At 49.6% G+C, this 21,517-nt stretch overlaps 1 protein-coding gene across 3 annotated transcripts in view; it reads left to right on the top strand.

Annotated features, from left to right (window-relative positions):
• The first annotated feature begins 7,916 nt into the window (after positions 1 to 7,916).
• The window catches only part of Atp9a (ATPase phospholipid transporting 9A (putative)), a 111,346-nt gene continuing 97,745 nt past the window's right edge, over positions 7,917 to 21,517 (top strand). The window contains exon 1 of one of the 3 annotated variants that reach the window (XM_051143865.1): positions 7,917 to 8,009. In XM_051143865.1, the coding sequence (XP_050999822.1) occupies positions 7,996 to 8,009 (14 nt within the window). In that variant the 5' untranslated portion in view covers positions 7,917 to 7,995. Of the gene's footprint in view, positions 8,010 to 8,252; positions 8,416 to 16,222; positions 16,391 to 21,517 lie in introns of those variants that run through there. The other 2 variants (XM_051143863.1, XM_051143864.1) reach the window with 2 other exon arrangements.

Genomic DNA, 21,517 nt, shown 5'->3' with positions numbered 1-21,517 from the left:
TCCACATACTGACCCCGGTCCCTAGGGACCCCAACTTAACCTGCTGCTTATTTAAACAGTTCGGGGCCCTGACTGAGAGTGCCACCCCCTCTCCACATCATCCGTAACTGTAACCCACCTTCTTCTCAGACCCTGGAGTGGGTGAGCACCTCAGGTGGTTTTTTATTTGTTTGTTTGTTTTGTTTTTTAAGTGCTTTTTTCAGTGCCTGCCACATTGAAGAACTGCACATTCTGTGTTAGGGAGAAACTCCTCCTAGCAGGCCAGGAGGGTCTCCTCACTGCCCCACACGTTATTTTTCTGTTATGTCAATTTCCTTATCCCAAGTCCTGAAGATTTTCACACCTACCCACCCACCCTCCCTCCTTTATGAAGGTTATTGAGTTGAGACAGGCCAGTCTTAGGTGTGAGGACTTTAATTTATCTACCTCAATTATTTTTATTTTTGTAGCCAAAAAAAGGGAAAAAAAAGTCTATTTTGCTATTTTGTGACCACCAAGTATTCCAGGTCTTAAACCTAAGAGCTAATGTACTGGTGAGAGGGGCTGGATATTCAAGCCATCTTCGAGGTGGTTTCTGCGCTCTTTGGTCTTAATTACCTTTTTTGTACCTGTAATAATAGTTTGGAAAGCTGTTGTAACAGTGTCTTGATGGCTTAATGAGGAAGGAGAGGCTCACTTCTCCGGGTCCTGGGTGGAAGGTTCTTCTTGCCCTGTGGAAAGCCGTTGCCAAAATGAAGATGGCCGCTGACTGTCCACCGAAGCTTCCCCTCTCTGTTCTTGCACCTGATTTTAGGATCCAGAACTTTTGTTGTTGTTGTGTTTTTTGCTAAGTTGTGCCTTTCCTTCTAGGATTGTAAGTGAGCGCTGTGATGAGGCGTTCACTGGTTCACCTGTTCACCTGTTTACACTGTGAAGTGGGTATTGTTACAGAGAACACACCAGCCGTGGCTTTCTCACACCCTGTGAGTGAATGTGTGAACAATGCTGTGGTTTTACCTGCTGATGCTGTCTGTCCGAAAATAAACTGAATGTTTCCCCTCCCCCCCACTGGGTTTGTGTTAAGTTTTTCTGGCATGTTCTGCTCGCATAGCACTCCGTTGATGAATCGTAAGAGGCAGAAACGCATGTGGTTAGGTCCATCCTGGACCTGGGGCGGGGGTGTAAGGTAAAGTCGGCCTAGCTGCTTAGCCCCCCTTTCATGTGTGTTTGTGAACCTCGCGTCTCGTGTGTATGTGTGTGTGTTCTCTCCTACCACTAGGTTCTGGGGGTTGAACTCACACCTGTTTTTGTTTTTTAAAATCTCAATCTCATATATCCAGTCTGTCCTGGAACTAAGTAAGTAGGCCCTTTAAGGTGGTGGGTGAGTGTTTTGTTGGTTTGGTTTGTTTGTTTTTGAGACAGGGTCTCTTGTAGCACAGGTGGGAGGAGGGTCCATTCATAGTTAACTCTTCACCATGCTGGACACACCCCAGGATGGTCACATGGTAGGGACTGGGAACTTCTAGTTCCAGGCCTTGCTAGGCAGTGGGGGTGGGGTTGCTGGTGTCCAGTGAGCTGTTTTGGATCGTGAAGTCTGCTCATATGTGGCTTGCTTTGACGTCATCCGTTTAAGGGGGCAGTGGGGGGTCTTTACTAGTTTTCAGAGCTGTGAAGTCACCTAGTCTTGCCTAAAAAGAAATTGTTGTAGGTTGTGCTTTTGACTATCTTGTAGACAATTCTTGTAGGCCTAAGTCTTCATAGGAACCAGAAACTTCGCTTCATACGCTAAGCAGCAGAATAAGGCTTTGGCAGAAGAGTGAAGCAGGTGACTTGACCCTGTGTGGAAGGCTCGAGGGTTGAGGTGGGCAGACTGAGCAAGCCTTTCCAAAAGGCCAGGCAGCTTGCGCTTGTTCTTTGAGTAAGCCCCCCCCCCCCCCCCCCCCCCCCCCCCCCCGGTAAACAGCCCCCGGGCACAACAAACAACAGTCAAGATTTAAACATATGGAAACCGGCATTCTAATTCTAAAATGCTTTTGACCTTTTTTGGGAGAAAAATGGACTCGCAACACATTGGGCCCTGTTTTTGTATCTGCCTTCTCCACCCTACAGCCCTCAAGCTAAGCAGAACACTTAAAATTTCAGGCTATCAGGTGTGTTGAGATGAACTTACAAATGGGTGGGAAATGTAGCTAATACCCAAAGGCAAGCCTGCAGCAGGTAGAGACACCTGCATTTCCACCACAGGCTTTTATAACCAAAGAGCTCGAAACTAACTGAGGGGGTCTAGGTTATCTGGAATGGTGGACTAGATAGGACTTCCGTGCACTCAATCTCACCTGGTCCCCTGTGACCTCCCAAGGGATTGGCCTCCAAGGAAGTTTCTTTGCTGACTGTACTCTCAACATCTCGGTCCCTCAGTGAGGTGGAATCTTCCTTTGGATCCCCGTACTTTCTGGAAACTATTCTAGTTTAAAGCTAGGTATGGGCCCACACTTGGAATAGAGGAAAGAAGTCCATAGTGTGGCCCTAGGAAGCTCTGCTTTCCCAAAACGAAAGAGGACAAGGGATCGGGTTATTGAAACTCAGGCAGGATGTGGTGGCAGCAGAGGCTGTCGGATCTCTCTGAGTGTCTAATTGAAGCCAGACATGGTGGCGCACACCTTTAATCCCAGCACTCGGGAGGCAGAGGCAGGTGGATCGCTGTGAGTTCGAAACCAGCCTGGTCTACAAAGCAAAAAGGACAGCAAAGGCTAACAGACCCTGTCTCGAACCCCCCCCCCCCCAAAATATCTAATTAGGTGGTAGAAAAGCTAACAAATCAGAGAAGATTTGCTAGAATAGGATCTGCCCAACTCTCACGAGAAGAGAGGAAAGGGAAGCTACTTAAGAGGCAGTTTTACCAGGACAGTAATGGATGGGTTGCAGAGAGAAGTCACGTGGAGATGGAATCAGCCAGAAAATGAGAAGCCAGAAGATTAGAACAGATTTCTAAATTAGTTTGAGGCCAAACAGCAATTCCAGGATGAGAGAGACGCCATAATAAATAAATCTGCTCAGAAGCCAGGTGTGGTGGTGTACGTCTTTAATCCCAGCACTCAGGAGGCAGAGGCAGGCGGATCTCTGTGAGTTGGAGGCCAGCCTGGTCTACAAAGGAAGGCCAGAACAGCCAAGGCTACACAGAAAAACCCTGTCTCAAAACGCCAAATGGTGGTGGGGTGCGGGGAGGGGGGTGGTGATGGTGGTGACCGCTGAGAGAAGAGTTTGAGCCAGAACAGCTGAGTTGAACCAGCCAGGCCAGAGCTCAGAAAGAACTAGAAAGGGTGAGCTCATTAAGCAGTAAGTCTCAGAGGCTGAAAATTCGTTCTAGACCTAGGTTAGATTGTACAGAGGCTAGAAGCTTCCAGGACTAGGCCTAGGGTAGCAGAAGGAGGTAGTAAAGCCTGCCAGACAAGGGCTGGAGAGATGGCTCAGAGGTTAAGAGCACTGACTGCTCTTCCAGACGTCCTGAGTTCAGTTCCCCGCAACCACATGGTAGCTCATAACCATCTATAGTGTGATCTGATGCCCTCTTCTGGCCTGCAAGTGTATATGCAGGCAGAGCGCTGTATACTAAATAAATAAAGCTTAAAAAAAAAAAAAGCCTCCCAGACAACACTGAAGCAGGCAGATAAGTTACTTTTACACTAATTGACTAGGATCGCACTATAGGCCTAGAACTCACAGAGATCTGCCTCCCTTTCTTTGCCTCCTAAGTCTGGGATTAACGGCAAGCCCTATCAGGCCCGGTTTTTAAAAGTTGTACTGTGTGTGTGCGTGCGCGCGCGTGCGCGCGCACGCACACACACTGTGGCCCCCTCTCCCCTCCATGCATCCAAGGGGGTATGCCTGAGCCAATTGTGTGTGTGGAGGTCAGAAGAACCGTGCACACTGTGTGTCCCCGAACACATGTGCTCTTGCACACACATACCCGTGTGCATGGGGTGGATCAAAGGATGACTGTGGAGTCAGTTCTCTCAATTCCACCTTTTTGTGGCCTTGGGACTCAGATCACTGGCCTGCAGTGGTTAGCGCCTTTCACCTGCTAAGCCATTTCACCAGGGAGATGCACGAGTGTTTATTTCATTCCCAGCATCCCTGCCAGCACTCCTTAACAGAGAGGTAAGTGGCCCACAGCTTGGGGTCCACTATGAACTTGAGGTTCTGTGGCCTGAACCGAGAGGCTTAGGTAGAGTCCAGTTCACACGTGCCATCCACAGAGGGTGCCATGGGAACCCCATGGGCGCGTGTTTCAGAGTTCTGGAAAGCAGGAGCTGGTCTAGATTGCCTTGCTCTTCCAAGTTACTCTAGGCGCCCAGGAGTGAAGGACCTCCTGCACCCAACACCTGTTGACTAGATAGGGCTGCCATGGATTTCTAAAAGGGCTGTGGTGCAAGGCTGAGCCGGGCTGAGAAGAATGTTCTGTGTCTGAAGAGGACCCCGTGGGCTGGTGCTGCTCTGCTCCTCCCCTTAGATTTGGGTCAACCCAGTCCATTGCAAGAAGGTTCTTGGGGGATGGGGACCACAGCTCAGTTGGTAGTGTGCTGGCCTAGCATGCAGGAAGCCAGGGTTACATCCCTGGTATTGCATCAAGCAGGCCTGGTAGCTGGGTGTGGTGGCACACGCCTGTAATCCCAGCACTTGCGGAGGCAGAGGCAAGTGGATCTCTGTCAGTTCGAGGCCAGCCTGGTTTACAGAGTGAGTCCAGGACAGCCAAGGCTACACAGAGAAACCCTGTCTCGGAAACAAAACAAAACTAAACAAAAACACGACAGCAACAAAGGCCTTTCATTTCTTTCTAGTGGTTTTACGAGTTTAATGTGAACTGGAGGGACATCTTAGGAATAGGGAAACATTTGAGAGTGTTCTCAAAACAAAAGACCCTGAGGTCTATGACCAGTCTCTGTTTCTATAACCATGAGTGACAGCCGTGTGTCTAGTGTGTTTTATGTTGTACTGACTGCCTGGAGGACTTCATGGTTTTCTCGTGTCTTATGGTAACATGTGCTCTCTTATGAGCTAATGGCTAAAAGGTTATTATGGTTGTTTTTTACTTTTTTGAAAAAAAGATTTATTTATTATGTTTACAGTGCACATTAGCTCACATTACAGCCTCCATGTGGTTGCTGGGGATTGAACTCAGGACCCCTGGAAGAGCAGACAGTGCTCTTATCCACTGAGCCATCTCTCCAGGCCCTGTTTTTGACTTTTGAGACAAGGTCTTCCCCATGTAGCCCAAGATAGCCTTGGAACTCCCCATGTATCTCAGGATAGCCTCCAAACCACTGCAAACCTTTCGAGTTAGCCACACTGTTCCCACACCGCTAGGCCCAACTTATACAAAGTCTTTCTACACAAACAAAAACAGAAAACAAAACAAATACAAAAAAGCTGGGTGGTGGTGGCACACGCCTTTAATCCCAGCACTCAGAGGCAGGCAGATCGCTGAGTTCAAGGTCAGCCTGGTCTACAAAGCGAGTGAGTCCAGGGCAGTCAAGGCTACACAGAGAAACCCTATCTTGAAAACAAAACCAAAGTCTTTCTCCATGAGAGAATATCTTATGGATGGAAGCCTTCAACAACAACAACAACAACAACAACAACAAAAGTATTTTTAGGCCAGACTTGTACTTAATTCCAGCACTCTGGAGGCAGAGGCAGGAAAATTGGGAACTTGAGGCCAGCCTGGGCTATATATGGGAAGTGTATTTCAAAGACACAGGCGCATTCTCGCTGCCCTGGAGCCTCGTTCACAGTCCTTCTGGGCATGCACACTCTAGTGCTAAGGACTGACTAATGCTCTAACTCCTTCTAGCACTCTCTGAGTCCGGAATTTTCCTGAGCTGTATTACAGGGAACTAGACCCCTGCAGCATGTGTAGCTTGCTGGAGGAGTTTCACATCTGGAAGCCGCTGGAACCCTACAGGATCCTGGCTGGCCAGCTGCCCTTGCTACAGTGTGGGTCCAGGGAGGGCAACCACAGGCGGCTCCAGGAAGCCAAGGAGAGCTTGATTTTATGTTGGCTTGATGCTCCTAAGTGTTATGGTCACTGTAGGTTCTGCTGTGACTGGAGGGAGGCCCCATTTTCCTGATGGCTAAGTGTGAGAGGTTGGGCCCTGCTCCCTGATGACCTCACAGCTTTGTGCTGGCAGCTCTGAGCTGTGCCTTGCTCATGAATGGGTTTGGTTATTTGGGTTGAGTAGCAGGGCTACTGGGACTTCCTGCCGGCTCTAGGCTCAAGCTAAAATCAGCTAGAAGTTCTATCTTTGGTTGTGGTAGGGTATCATAACCCTTAAAGCCCTTAATTTCATTCTAGAAGAGAGCAGGAAGCAAGCAGGCCAGGTCAGCTGGTAGAAGAGCGCTGTTTCCTCCGCAGGGATACTTCTGATGCCTCCTTCTGTGAGGAGTTCTTTGGAATCTTCGTCATTTGTTTTGGATGGTATCTTCCTAGCTACTTTTTGCCCACACACAGGAACAATTGGCTACTCCCTCCTGAATGGAGAAAATATTGTCAAAGTGTCAGGGACCTGGACAGGAAACGTTAACAGGACTTGCTCCTCAGACTGTTTATTTAGTTACATGGTGTAACATCTTTTTTTTTTTTTTTTTCTTTTTTTGAGACGGGGTTTCTCTGTGTAACCTTGGCTGTCCTAGAGTTGCTTTGTAGACCAGGATGGCCTCGAACTCACAGCGATCCGCCTGCCTCTGCCTCCCAAGTACTGGGATTAAAAGTATGTGCCACGAGGCATACATACTCATTGTTTTGGTATGTTTTTTGTTTTTTTGTTTTTGTTTTTTTTTTTTTTGAGACAGAGTCTCTCTCTGTTAGCCTTGGCTGTCCTGGACTCGCTTTGTAGACCAGGCTGGCCTCGAACTCAACAGCGACCCACTTGCCTCTGCCTCCGCAAGTGCTGGGATTAAAGGCGTGTGCCACCACTCCCAGCTACATACTCATTAAAAAAAAAAATCTGCATTTTTATTAGGTGTGTTTTGCTTGCATGCATTTTTGCATCATATGCATGCAGTACCAACAGTGGCCACAAGAGAGCGTCATTTCGTCTTGGAACTGGATTACAGACAGTCCTGAGCATGTAGGTGCTGGGAATCGAACCTAGAGCCTAGGTCCTCTCCAAGTGTATGTAGCACATAACCATTGAACCATCTCTCTGGCAGCCCCCTATGTGCTGATTTTTGTTGTCTATTGTTTTTGTTTTTGAGATAGGTTTTTTTTTTTTGTGTGTGTGCATGTGTGTTTGTGTGAGGTATCCTAGGCTGTCCTAGACTCTGTAGACCAAGCTGGCCTGGACCTCAGATAGCCTGCCCCTGCCTCCTGAGTGCTGGGATTAAAGGCATGTACCACCAAACTCGGCTCCTAAGTGACGATTTAAAAAAAAAAAAAGGGCTATTTTTATTATTTTTATTATTTTTAAACCAGTGTGAGTTTTAAACCTGTGTGAGTTTATGCCACATGTGTGCAGTGTCCTGGAAGGCCAGAAGAGGGTCTCGGATCCCCTGGGGCCCAGGTTGCAAGTGGGTCGAGTGATGATGGTGGGTGCTCTTAAATGTTGAACCAATCTCTGCAGCCATGAATTTTCTTATTTTCACAGTAACGTTTTCGAGATAGAGACTGAAAGAGGGTTAGACAGACTGACAGGTACAGACTCTGTGCATGCCATCAGTGGTGGAGCAGGGCTGTGTCTAGAGACTTGTAAGGGTGTTTGGGTGAAAGCTTAGCTGTAAGTCTGTAACTGAGATTTAGGCATGCAGGTGGAGGGAGGGGTTTAATTGATGCCAAGGTGTGTGTGGGTCTGAAAACCTCATCTTCCCCCAGCCCGGATCCCGAACCTCGGGAGGGGGACCCGAGTGTGAGGCGCAGAACGAAGCAGAGTAAGCAGGCTGTGTGTGCTGGTGGCCGCGGCGTGGAGGTGGAGTGAGCAGGGCGGGGTGTGTGTGCACACGGCTCGGAGCGAGCAGGAGAGAATGCCCGGGGTGGGGTGAGTGCGGCGGGGCGAGCGCGCGCGCGCGCGCACGGACACAGCGGGGGGCGCGTGGCCGGGTGGGCGCGCGTGCGGGAGGCGCGCGGCGCGGGCCGGGGCGGGGACACTGCGGCGGCCCCGGGCGGCGGGCGCGCGCGTGGGCGCAGCGCGGAGCGGGGCCCATGGTGCGGCCGTGTCCGTCGGTCGGGCCGCGCGGGCGGCTCCGCGCGTGGCCCGGCGCTCGCGACCTCGCCCCTGCGCTGCGGGCCCGGCCCGCCCGCTGCCGACGCCTCCTCCCCCTGCCCCGGGGCGGCGCGGAGGCCACGGGGAGTACAGGGGGCGCGGCGGGCGGCGACATGACGGACAGCATCCCGCTGCAGCCGGTGCGCCACAAGAAGCGGGTGGACAGTAGGCCGCGCGGGGGGTGAGTGGCCCGGCCGTGGGGAGGGAGGGTTAGGACACCTTCCGCGGCCCCTGGGAACCTGTCTTGGGACGCGGGGGACCCCCAGGGGCTGGCGCCCTGGCGGGTCGCGATGCCCTGGGGACAAGGGTTGGGCTGGGGAGAACGCAGAGTCCTTGTCTGCGCCTCCACCCGCCAATCAGAGCTCCTGGGGGGTGGGACCTGGGAGGTGCGTTCCTACGGGCCGCGCAGGTGAGGCGATGCGGCTAGGCGGGGCCTGCGACGCCCTCTCCAGGGTTCCCTGTGGCTTGGCCCCCAGATGCTGGAGCTGGGTGGGGCTGCTAACCAGGTGTCAGTGTAATAAGGGGAGATGCCAGCTGCCATTTTGTGGGCTCTTTGTGCCTGGCTTCTCTGAAGCCTCAGGTCTGAGGCTCTACTCAATTATACCGAGTGGGAAACGGAAATGGAAGGCCTGGGGGTGGGGGCGGGGGCGGGGGCGGGAAGGTGCTGGAACAGGGTTCCCACACTTCCTGCCCCACACTTCCTGCAGGTGTTGTTTGTGTTTCTTGGCTTTCTTATTGTTTTGGGTTTTGGTGGTGCTAGGATTCAAATCCAGGCCCTCAAGCCTGAGCTACACCCTCAGCCCCCAGAATGTGTGTTTTTATGAAGACACATAGTTAGAGCTCTGCCTGGAACTCCACCCCAAGCCTGCCAATAAATAATAAGCTCAGCAGATTCTAATGTGTTGTGGTTGATTCGTGCCTCCTTACTAGGTGCAGGAATGTGCCAGGTGATTGAGGTCTGACTAATACGTGTAATACGTGTGGGCTCCTTTCTGGGCAGTTGCAGGGGTTTCCCTGGGAAAGTTGACGCCCATCCTTGCCCCATGTAAGACTTTGAAATGAGAATGTGGGATCTGTACGGGGGCCTCTGTGTCCACTAATTCAGCCACCTGCTGATATTCGAAATGTGAAAAATGGAAATCGCTCATGTCCTGAATATGTCAGCAAGCCCTCCAAGGTCTGGTCTGATTCCTTAGGCGGTATTTACATTGTATTGGGCGCCATACAGAACATAACGGAAGTGGGAATGCTGTGCGGCCTGGGATTCTGTTGTGAGCTGGAGGTCCTGTGTATGTGACTCTTTGTTTCTTTCTCAGCACTGGAGGTTGGGTGCATGCAGGCGTTCAGCTGTGTTCTCAGCCTTTTCTGCCTTTTATTTGAGGTGTCACTGAAATTCTCCTGGCTGTGAGTACACTCTGAGCCCAGGAGAGATTCAAAGCTTGTGATCCTCCTGTCTCAGCCACCCTAGTTGATTAGCTGGGATGACAACCCTGGGCCACCAGGCCTGGCTTTTATGTGTCTTTTTTGTTTTTGTTTTTTGTTTTTGGAGACAGAGTTTCTCTGTGTAGCCTTGGCTGTGCTGGAGTCACTTTGTAGACCAGGCTGGCCTCAAACTCGCAGCAATCTGCCTGCCTCTGCTTCCCCAGTGCTGGGATTGTGTGTCTTTTCAAAGGCCGCCTCCCCCCCAATGATTTTACATGGAAATTGGGGTTGAGAAGCCCAGGGTCAGTGCGTAACAGAAGAATTTGAGCAATAAATTAAGAGTGATAGTTTATAGGGTAGAAATATGCCCTGAAGCTGGGTGTGGGGCTGCACGCCTTTTTTGGGGGCGGGGGGTTTCAAAACACAGTTTTTCTGTGTAGTCTTGACTATTCTGGACTCGCTTTGTAGACCAGGCTGGCCTCGAACTCACAAGAAATCCACCTGTCTCTGCCTCCCGAGTGCTGGGATTAAAGGCATGTGTCACTGCCAGGCGGTGGTGGTGCCTGCCTTTAATCCCAGCCCTCAGGAGGCAGAGGCAGGTGGATCTCCGTGAGTTCGAGGCCAGCCTGGTCTACAAAGCGAGTCCAGCACAGCCAAGGCACAGATTTTCAGAGGCCTGGAGGGAGTAGAGCAAATCATTTTATATTAATCATGGGGTGTTGGTGGTGGCACAGGTGGATCTATGTGATTTCAAGACCAGCCTGGTCTACAGAGCGAGTTCTAGGACAGCCAAGACTACACAAAGAATCCTTGTCTCGAAAAACCAAAACAAAAGAAACAAAAAATCTGTTGGGTATGGTAGAACACACATCTATAATCCCAACAGAGGCAGAAACGGGGCATCTCTGTGAGTTCGAGGCCAGCCTGGTCCACATCATGAGTTCCAGACTAGTCACAACTACGTAGTGAGGCCCCAGGGAGATGGCTCTGAAGGGAAAAATGTTTGCTGCTGAGCCTGATGGCCTGAGCTTGACCCCTGAACCCATGGGTGGATACAGAGAACCAGCTCCAGCCGGTTGGCCTCTGACCTCTACATATGCACCCTGGTGTTCCTCTGTACCCCTACAGATACATAAAGTAAATAGTTACCATTTTGGTTTATTATTTGTTTATTTATTTTTTATTATTTTGTTTTTCGAGATAGGGTTTCACTGTGTAGCCCTATTCACTGTGTAGCCCTAGCTATCCGGAGCTCACTTTGAAGACAAAGCTGTCCTCCAATTCAGAGATCCACCTGCCTCTGTGTCCCCGAGTGCTTGGGATTACAGACGTGTGCCACCAAGCCCGGCCAGTTTTATTTAAAGACTGATGTAGGGGTTGGAGAGATGGCTCAGCATTTAAGAGCATTTGCTGCTCTTGTAGAGACCCAGGGTCCATTCCTACCAGCTACCTCCATGGGGGCTCACAACCATTCGTTCTTAACTCCAGTGCAGGGGGTCTGAAGCCTTCTCCTGAGTTCTAGGATCCCTGGGCACCCAGCTGGTGCGCATGAATACATATAGGCAAAAGGTGTACACACATACACAGATAAGTAACTAAAAAAGATTGGTTTTAATTTTATACCTATAGGTGTTTGGCCTGCATGAGTGTGTCAGAGGCCGGAAGAGGGCATCAGATTCCCCCCGGAACTGGAGTTAGAGGTGGCTGTGAACCGCCATGTAGGTGCTGGGGATTGAACTTGGGACCTCTAGAAAACCAGTTAGTGCTCGTAACCACTGAGACATCGTGCTGCTTCCCCAGATAAGAGTTAAAGAGTTGTAGTTGAGTGCGGCGTGCCAGGCTGTGGAGGTGATTCAGGTTCAGCCCTGAGTCTGAAGGGCCTTGCGCTGGCTGGCTTGTGTTTCTGGTATGTAGCCTGCATTTGGGGGAGCAGCAATGTGAAGGTGAGGTTTTTTATTTTATTTTATTTTTCTTTTTTTAAGATTTATTTGTAGCTGGGCCTGGTGGCACACACTTTTAATCCCAGCACTCCGGAGGCAGAAGCAGGTGAATCTCTGTGAATTCCAGGCCAGCCTGGTCTCCAAAGCAAGTCCAGGGCAGCCAAAGCTACACAGAGAAACCCTTGGGGGGGAAAAAAAAAGATTTATTCGTTTCAGCCCGGCACAATGATCTACACCTTTAATTCTACCGATTACAAGGCAGAGGTAGGCAGATCTTTGTGAGTGAGTTCCAGGCCAGCCAAGTCCCAGTTTTTAATTGTTTATTTTATGAGTGTTTCCTTGCCTGTGAATTGTACATCACGTGTGTGCAGTGCCTGTGGAGGCCAGATGGTGATGTCAGATTGTCCTGGACCTGGAGTTACAGACAGTTGTGAGTCACCATATGGGTGCTGGGAATTGAACACCCGTCCTGTGCAAGAGCAGTCAGTGCTCTTAAAGTAGGAATGATAAAAAATCAAATATATTTTGTTGGTTTGTTTTGAGACTTGACCCATGCAAAGTTTACAACCGCAAGCACTAGGACACCTCAGCTGTTGCCGGGGTCTGATGGTAACACACGGTCACGGATATGAACTTGACCCTGGTGTGTGCCGTCCAGGGTAGTCTTCTGATATTCATTATTTTGAGACAGGGTTTCTCTTTGTAGGCCTGCCTACCCTGGAACTTCCTCTGTAGACCAGGCTGATCTCAAAATCACAGAGATCCACCTGCCTTTGCCTCCTAAATTCTGGAATTAAAGGCAGGCGCCACCACGCCTAATGTATGGTGTGTAAGGTGTGGACTCCAGGGCTTCCTGCATGCCGAGCAAGCACCCACAACCTGAGCGACATCTCCAGACTGTGGTGGTCTTTGGAGATGAGAGAAGGCCTTTGATGGTGGGGGTTTAGAGATGTGTGGTACTCCATCAGAGGGAGGCCATGTGGGAGGCCACGTGTGAGACCACAGGAAGCCAAGGAGCTTGGGCTCCAGCTGACCTAAGATTTACCAGGTCATATTTACCCCAGTTCGGCAAGAAGGCTTTGACGTCTGCTGCATTAACATCTGGAGACTACTATGTTCTGTGTATGAGTTGGATGTAAATGCATATGCATTTTACACACATATATATTCTAACAGTATTTTTTATTTTTTTAAATTTTTTTAATTTTTTGAGACAGGGTTTCTCTATGTAGCCTTGGCTGTCCTGGACTCGCTTTGTAGCTTAGGCTGGCCTCGAACTCACAGCGATCCACCTGCCTCTGCCTCCTGAGTGCTGGGATTAAAGGCGTGCGCCACCACGCCCGGTTTCTAACAGTATTTTTGTATTTGAAACAATGAGCAGCTTTCCCGGCACCGAGGCTGTGGCTCAGTGGGTAGAGTGTTCGCCTAGCTCACGGGAGGCCTTGGGTTCAAACCTGGCACCACGTAAAACCAGAGCTCATGGGGCGGGGGGGGGGGGGGGGGAGGATGCCTGTAATCTTAGCTCTCTGGGAGACAGAGGCAGCAAGCTAAAGTCGAGGTTATCGTCAGCCATTTAATGAGTTCTAGATTAGGCCAGGCTAGAGTGAGAGCTCTGTCTCGGGAAACGGATAAAGGGCCCCTGTGGATACAGCACAGTTTGAGGAGCGCCTAGCGGGCCTTCACCCCCAGCATTGCATAACATGAGGTATTGTAGCGCATGCCTGTCATCCCGGCACTCTGAGAGTTCAGGCAGGAGCAGCAAGGCTTTGTCATCTCCTCTGCCTAAAAGGCTGAGCTACATGGAACCCTGTCTCCAAAAATAAATAAACAAAGAAAGAAATATAAAAATAAAAAGTGAGGAGTGGGACACGACGTAGAGGTTAGGAGTATATGCTGTTTTCCCAGAGGACCAGAGTTCCATGTCCCCAGAGCCCACATCCCCAGACGTACACACATACACATAGTTAAAAACCGGATGCAGATTTAAAAAGTAAAATAGGGTATGCTAGCTAATATTTAGATTAGCTGGACACAGCTAGAATTATCTGAGAGGAGGGAACCTTAATTGAGAAAATGCCTCCATACACATCTGATTGTAAGGCATTTTCTTTTCTTTCTTTACTTATTTTATTTTAATCTTAGTTTTTGGTTTTTGAGACAGGGTTTCTCTATGTCCTGGACTCGATTTGTAGAGCAGGCTAGCCTGGAACTCAAACTCTTAATGCTCGATGTGGGACTGCCCAGCTATAGTGGGCAGTGCCATCCCTGTGCTAGTGGGCTCTGGGTTCTGTAAGAAACCAGGCGGAGCCCTTAATCCCAGCACTGGGGAGGCAGAGGCAGGTGAATCTCTGTGAATTCGAATTGTCTATATAGAGAGTTCCAGGACAGCCAACCCCACACAGAGAAACTGTGTCTCAAAAAAACCGAAACAAAGCAGGCTAAGCAAGCCTTGAGGGAACAGGCCAGTAAGCAGCACTCTGCGTCAGCTCCTGCCTCCAGGTTCCTCCAAACAGAAGGAAAGATCTGACTCCTGGGGAGAGCTGTCCCCAGACTGCCACTGGTGAACCTTGGCACAAGTTAAATGCTTTCATCATTGTGTTCTGTCACAGCAATAGAAAAGTAACTAAGACAGTCATTTAAAGAAAAATTTTGTTAAAAACAAAAAAAAGAAGAAGCAGCAGCAGCTGCTGTGTAGGTGTCAGGAGTTACATGGTATGGAAGGCCTTCAGAAGCGGGGAAATGAGCCTTCAGAATGCAGCCTAGACGCAGACTTTCGTCCCCATTAGACCCTTTTGGGCTTCAGACCTTTAGCGCTGTGAAGAAATAGGCTCATGGCCTCTGAGCTACTCACACATTGGAAGTTGGTTTCAGCCAAAAAGGGAAGCCGAGAGAGACCTTGGGCAGTCCCTGCGCCCATTCCCATGGTGCTAGTGGGGTCTGGATGGCAACTCTGCTGGGGATGGGTGTCTCAAGGGTGAGGTGGGGTGGGATGGGGTGGGGTGGAGGTGGGCCTCACTCACCAGCACAGGGATTGAAGGCCTGAGCGTTTATAGTCAAGGTTGAGGTGATGCTCAGACAAGCTTGACTAGGGGGAGGACTCAGGCCCAGCCCGTGTAGTTCCACCCCTCAGAGCAGAGGTTTCTCTGTTTGTTGTTACTGTTGTTTTTTGAGACAGGGCCTCATGTACCCCAGATTGGTTTTGAACTTGTTACGCAGTCAACGATGATCTTGAACTCCCAATCCTCCATTTTGACCTCGCGATGCTAGGACTTGGGGCATGCACCACTACGTCCTCTTTAAACTGTGATGGGATCAAACCCAGGGATGAGTACATAGAGCCAAGCACTCCAGCAGCTGAGCTGTACCCTCAGTGTTGAGCAGGACACTTCCTGGTGTTGTTTCTTTGATTGTTTGCCCACTTCCAACGTACAGAGTTTCTCTGTGTAGCCCTGGCTGTTCTGGAACTCACTTTGAAGACCAGGCTGGCCTCAGACTCATAAAGATCCAACTACCTTTGCCTCCCAAGTGCTGGGATTAAATGCATGCGCCACCACCAACCAGCTGAGCATGACACTTTTTAAAGATACACATTTTAAAAACTTCTGTATTAAAACAAACACACACACAAACAAAAACCTGAAAACCAAATAAAAGAGCTAGGTGGTATGCCTTTAACCCCAGGGCTTGGGAGGCAAAGGCAGATGCAGGTGGATCTCTGAGTTTGAGACTACCCTGGTCTACAGAGTCAATTCCACAACAGCCAAGACTATATAAAGAAACCCTGTCTATTTTTTTTTTTTCCCTTGGTTTTTGAGACAGGGTTTCTCTGTGTAGCCTTGGCTGTCCTGGACTCTCTTTGTAGACCAAGCTGGCCTCAAACTCACAGAGATCTGCCTGCCTCTGCCCCCTCCCAAGTGCTGGAATTAAAGGAGTGAGCCACCACGCCAGACATGAGAAACCCTGTCTTGAAAAACCAAGCACACCTGTGATCCCAGTACTCTGAGAGGCAGAGGCAGGTGGATCTCTGTGAGTTCTAGGCCAGCCTCGTCTACAGAGCAAAAAGGACAGCCAAGGCTGCACCAAGAAATCCTGTATGGAAAAACACACACACACACACACACACACACACACACACACACAGAGAGAGAGAGAGAGAGAGAAGAATAAGAACCAACCAACCAGTGGGCTTGTCCTTGTAAAGATTTGTTTTCTTTATATGTGTGTGAGTGTATATATGTGTGTGGGGGGGCAGGTTATGTGCATGTGAGCACAGGTACTTTCAGATACCTCTCAGAGAAGGAGATAAGCGTTGTGAGCCTCTGCGGTAGTGCTAGCACTCTTTAACTGCTGCCATGTCTCTCCAGCCCAGCTTTGGCTGGTTTTGAGGCAGGGTCTCTTGTAGCTCAGGCTGGCCTCAAAGTGCGATACTACTTCGTGATTACAGCTGTGAGCTATCACACACAGAGTGCGTTCAGTAAGCTCCTTTGTTTGGCGTGAAGGGGGGGTGGCCTTCACTCTGCTGCTGGGTGACGTCTAGAGCCACTCTCCCTTCCTGCCTGTCGCCTTCTTCCCTTCGGTTGGGTCACAGTGTCTCTAGGAGGGCTCTGTGCAGACTTGAGTACAAACAGTGGGAGGAAGACTTGGCAGTGGGCCATCAGGAAGTAATCTCCATGCCCTCTGCCAGCTCCTCTTGTGCCATCCGCTGCCAGCCACAGAGTCTCTTTCTCTACCACGCAAGGAAACCGGATGGGCCTGTCCTTGTAAAGACCAGAGGATGTGTGGATGCCAGGCCAGGTAGGGCCCTGGGGGCAGGGGAGGGGCATCCCTTGATGCCAGTCCCCAAGGAGAGGAGCCACAGTAGCTCAGAGGTGTCAGATGCTGAGTGGCCTGTGTTTGGACCTTTGGCTATTCTCAGAACGCCCTGTTCTCTTTGTAGCCACTCAAGTTTAGTCACAGACAGGAAGTTCCTTCTGCCTCAGGTGAAATGGACTTTGGTGTTTATTTACTGTCTGTTTTGAAACGGGGTCTCCTTAGGATGTCCTAGTCTCCGGGTTCCATTCTCAGTACTGGGGGGAAAAGGGGTGGTACACTCACTATATGGTCCAGGCTGGCCTTGAACTCACAGTTAACAGCCTTTCTCCGACTCCACCTCCAGAGAACTAGCATTGCAGGTTGCCACCATACCTGGTGTTTGGGGCCATGTGCTTGCCAGGCAAGTGCTATGCTAGAGAGCTAAATGCCTGCCCCTGGGTTCAATTGTTAATTGTTGTTGTTTTTGTTTGTTGGTTTTTTTTTTTTTTTTTTTTTGACATATTTGGTTATTTGGTTTCTCTGTGTAGCTCTGGTTGTTCTAGAACTCTCTCACTGTAGACCAGTCTGGCCTTGAACTCAGAGATCTGCCTGCCTCTCCCTCCCTGAGTGCTGGGATTTCAGGCATGTGCCACCCCACCTGACTCTGCCAGCTTTATTTAAAAAAATTAACTTATTCTTTCCTGCATTACATCTGGATCTTAGCCCCCTCCCTCCTCTACTGCTCCTCTGTTTCTCTTCAGAAAAGGACAGGCCCCTCAGGGCTATCAACCAAGCGCGGCACATAAGTTGCAATGAGATTAGGCACCTCCCCTCATATTAAGGCTGGAAGCTAGTTTTCTTAACAAGTGTCTGTCCTGTGGTTTGTGGGTGTTGACAAGCTCAGTACACATGTGCAAAGGCAGGCCACGGGGAACAGTGAGTTACTTGTCTGGTTCCTCTGCTCCTGGCCATGTTTGTTTTCTCTTTGTAGCGGTGGCAGGAAGTCTCTTCTTACAACATAAATGAAAACAAGGGCCGTTTGAAAAAAAAAAAAAAAAAGCGAGGCAGCTGTCCAACTGCTGGGCGCTGTGGCTGGTGTGCAAGGGACAGTGGCCTGTGTTAACTGGCTCTGACCAAACATGTCATGTTCAAGCCACAAAGTCCTAAAAGGAAATGAGATAATCTGACTATACACAGAGATATTTGTGTGTGTGTGTGTGTGTGTGTGTGTGTGTGTGTGTGTGTGTGTGAGACAGGTGACAGAGTCTCAGGTATCTTAGGCCTCCAGTTTGGTATATAGCCTGGGATGGTCTTGAACTCCTGACCCTCCTGCCTCCATATGGTTTCTGAGTGTTGGGTTTCCTCCAGGTGTGTGCTACCACAGCTGCTGTATTTGGTTCTAGGGACTGAGCCTAGGGGTTCATGTATGGCAGGGTGTCTACCTCTGAACTACATCCCAGACTGGAGAACCTTTTATTTATCTTACAATTTCTTTTTGTTTTGTTTTGTTTTGTTTTTCGAGACAGAGTTTCTCTGTGCAGCCTTGGCTGTCCTGGACTCCCTTTGTAGACCAAGCTGGCCTCGAACTCACAGCGATCCGCCTGCCTCTGCCTCCCGAGTGCTGGAATTAAAGGCGTGCGCCACCATGCCTGACCCAGCTTTTTTTTTTAATTTATTATATATACAGTGCTCTACCTGCATATAACTCCTGCAGGCCAGAAGAGGGCACCAGATCTCATTATGGATGGTTGTAAGCCATCATGTGGTTGTTGGGAATTGAACTCAGGACCTTTAGAAGAACAGCCAGTGTTCTTAATCTCTGAGCCATCTCTCCAGCCTCCATGGCCCAACTTTTTAATTTAGACTTGGAAGGTGCTTCTTATTCTGCTTTGTTGTTGAGGCCAGTTCTGTCCTCTGAGCCGCACCCCGGGTCTCTTCTTACTTTTTATTTTAATGCAGGGTCTCTCCACGTTGTCTAAGCGTGCCTTAAGCTCGCTTTGTAGATGAGGCTGGTTTTCAAATTGCGATCCTTCTGCTTCAGCCTCCAGAGTAGCTGGATGACGGGCCTGTGCCTGCGGGTCTGACGCAGAGGTGAGTTGAACTATTAGAAGGATGTGCTTGAGAGGTGCTATGGACTGTATTGTACTCCGTACCCCCAGATTCCTATATGGAAACCCTAATGTTGAATGTGACTGTGTTTGGAAGGCCATTAAGACAAAATATGAGCCAGGCGTGGTGGTGCACACCTTTAATCCCAGCACTTGGGGTGGTGGAGAGATAAAGCTTCTACACATAAGACAAAAATGAAGCAGAACTCAGGCTGTTGAGATGGCTCAGTGGGTAAAGGTGAGTCTAAGGACCTAAATTAAATCCCAGACATGGGGAAGGAGAGAATGGCGTCCAGAGCTGTCACCTGACCTCCGTCTGTGCACTGTGGCAAGCAGATGGCCGTACACACGCTCCCATACAAATAATAAAGGCCGGGTAGTGGTGGTGTATGCCTTTAATCCCAGCACTTGGGAGGCAGAGGCAGGCGGATCTCTGCAAGTTCAAGGCCAGCCTGGTCTACAAAGTGACTCCAGGACAGCCAAGCTACACAAAGAAACCCTGTCTTGAAAAACCAAAAAACCAAACCAAACCAAAGGTAATACAGATAGAGCAAGATAGTTGGGAAGTGGGGGGCTAGATGCAGTGGGGACACAGGCAATACATGAGGAAGTGCAGTAGAAGGACCCAGCCACCTGCAAACCACAGAGAGAGGGGTCCCAGATGAAGCCAGCTTGCGGCCTCCTTGATCTTAGATTCACGCCAGCATAATTGGGCAAAAATAGATTTTTATCGTCTAATGTCTAAATTTATGATCCTTTGTAACAACAATATAAACATCATACAGTAACTACTGGTTGCAGTGTTGGCAGGAGTTCTTCCTCACTGTCACTAATAAAACTTAATTTTAAACTGATGCTCCTGTGTTCAGTCCAGCTTTAAGAACTTCCTATAAGCACAGTGCAGGGACTGGTGAGATGGCTCAGCAGGTGAAGGTGCTTGCTGCCAAGCCTCATGGTTTGAGTTTGATTCCCCAGGTCCCTTATGGTGGTAGGAGAGAACCGGCTTCCTCAGGTTGTCCTCTGATCGCATGTGTGAAATGGCCTCCCTCTCCTCCCCCACTCACATAAATGAGTAAAAACGTAATGAGCTTCCAATCGTAGTGCTTCTTCCTCCTGAGTGCTGGGCTCCTTAGGTGCACGGCTCCACTCTGGACATGGATCCTAGCGCCTTGTGCGTGCTGGACAAGTGTTTTGCCCACTGAGCTACACCCTCAGCCCAAGCTGGTGACTCGCTGTGCTACCCAGGAGGCTGAGCTGGTAACACTCGTAAACTCCATATCCTCAGAAATGGTGTCTGTGTTCAGGGTTAGTATTGATCTGCACCCCCATGAGTAATGCTGATGTTAATGAAAGATAAAGTAGAAAATATTTAAATTTTTATTCTCAGCTTTATTTTTTATGTATTTTTTAGTTGGTAAAGCTATTCCATGTTCTGAGTGCATGTATGTCTGTGCACCACATGTGTGTAGTGCCCACAGAGGCCAGAGGAGGGAGGCAGATCCTCTGGAGATGGAGTTACAGACGTTTGGGAGCCACTATGTAGGTGCTAGGATCTGAACCCTGGTCCTTGGCAAGAACGGCAAGTGCTCTTGACATCTGGGCCATCTCTCTAGCCCCGATTCTCACCCTTTAAAATGAAATCATTGACTTAGAGCACACTTTAGCTTTCTGTCATTGTTTTGTTTTGTTTTTGAGACAGGGATTCTCTGTGCAGCTCTGGCTGTCCTGGAACTTAATCTGTAGTCCAGGCTGGCCTCGAATTCAGAGATACATCTACCTCTGTCTCCCGAGGGCTGGGATTAAAGGCATGTGACATCATCGCCTGGTCACACTTGCTTTTATACAGTCAGCTTTTAAATTAAAAACAAAACAAAACAAAAAAAACCCCGTTGTGCATTACCAGTTGTAGCGGTGCACTTCTTTAATCCTAGCACCGGGGAGGCAGAGGCAGGTGTTCTCCGTGAATTCGAGGGCATGAATTCCTGGCCTACACAGTGAGGTCAAGGACAGCCAAGTGTGTATAGTAAGTCCCTGTCTCAAAAGCAAAACAATAAAGATGCATGCACAACGAATAAACACATTCATAAGCACACACTGCACACACGCCTCTTCATACACACAGAGAAAGCACAGAAACAGCACCTGCCTAGCGCGTGGGAGATACTGGATTCAGCCCTCAGTATCACAAACAAAAGCCCTGAGCCGAGACGCGATAGCAGCAAACACGGAAAGCTGAAGTAGAGACAGACACGTGGCAGTGGAGTGGCAGTGGAGGGCTCGTGGTGGCTGATGATGAGCCAGCATTTTGGCTTTGTTTATGGGACAGGATCTTACACCATATTCTAGGCTGGCCTTGAAAATATGGTAATCCTCCTACCTCTTCCTCCTGAGGACTGGGATTCTGGACATGAGCTACCACATCCTGCCGCAAATGCCTTCTTACCACCCCCCCCCCCCCCCCATACCCTCACACCCCCACACCTAAGCCAGTCTTGCTTTGTAGCCCTGGCTGGCCTCAAAATTGCCTCTGTCTTGAATGGCTGGATTACAGATGCACACATCAGGCCTGGCACAGGTAAAAATTTAAAAGGCATTGTAGAGGCTGTTGGGTATGCCCCAGTGGTAGAGCATGTCGTTAGGTAGGACCAGGCCTAGTTGTAGTCCTGGGACTGAAAAGGAAAAAAAGAGCAAAAAAGGCCCATGTTTCTAGTTTGTGGAAGAAGAACGTTGCATTTTTTCAGACTGTTTCCAGCTTTGGTTCTGAACTCTGTGGTCCAAATCACAGTGACAACAGACAAAAAGTGGGGAAGAGCTGGAGAGAGAGGCCTCTCATGTCTGGGTAAGCTAGCCCAGCCCAGGGACACTCCATGGTTCTCACACAAGGACAGCCCTACAAACACTCACCCAAAAGCCAATCGAAATTTATAGCATAGCACACAGACTAAAAATACCCAGTGACTCAAGCATTCATGCACTCCGTAAATATTTACTGTGCACCAACTCCATGGCTGCCGGCTTCAGT

This window comes from Acomys russatus, chromosome 4, assembly GCF_903995435.1.
Source record: "Acomys russatus chromosome 4, mAcoRus1.1, whole genome shotgun sequence".
NCBI lineage: Eukaryota > Metazoa > Chordata > Mammalia > Rodentia > Muridae > Acomys > Acomys russatus.
Note: the sequence above shows the minus strand (reverse complement) of the source record. Positions and strands in the feature narration are given on the sequence as shown.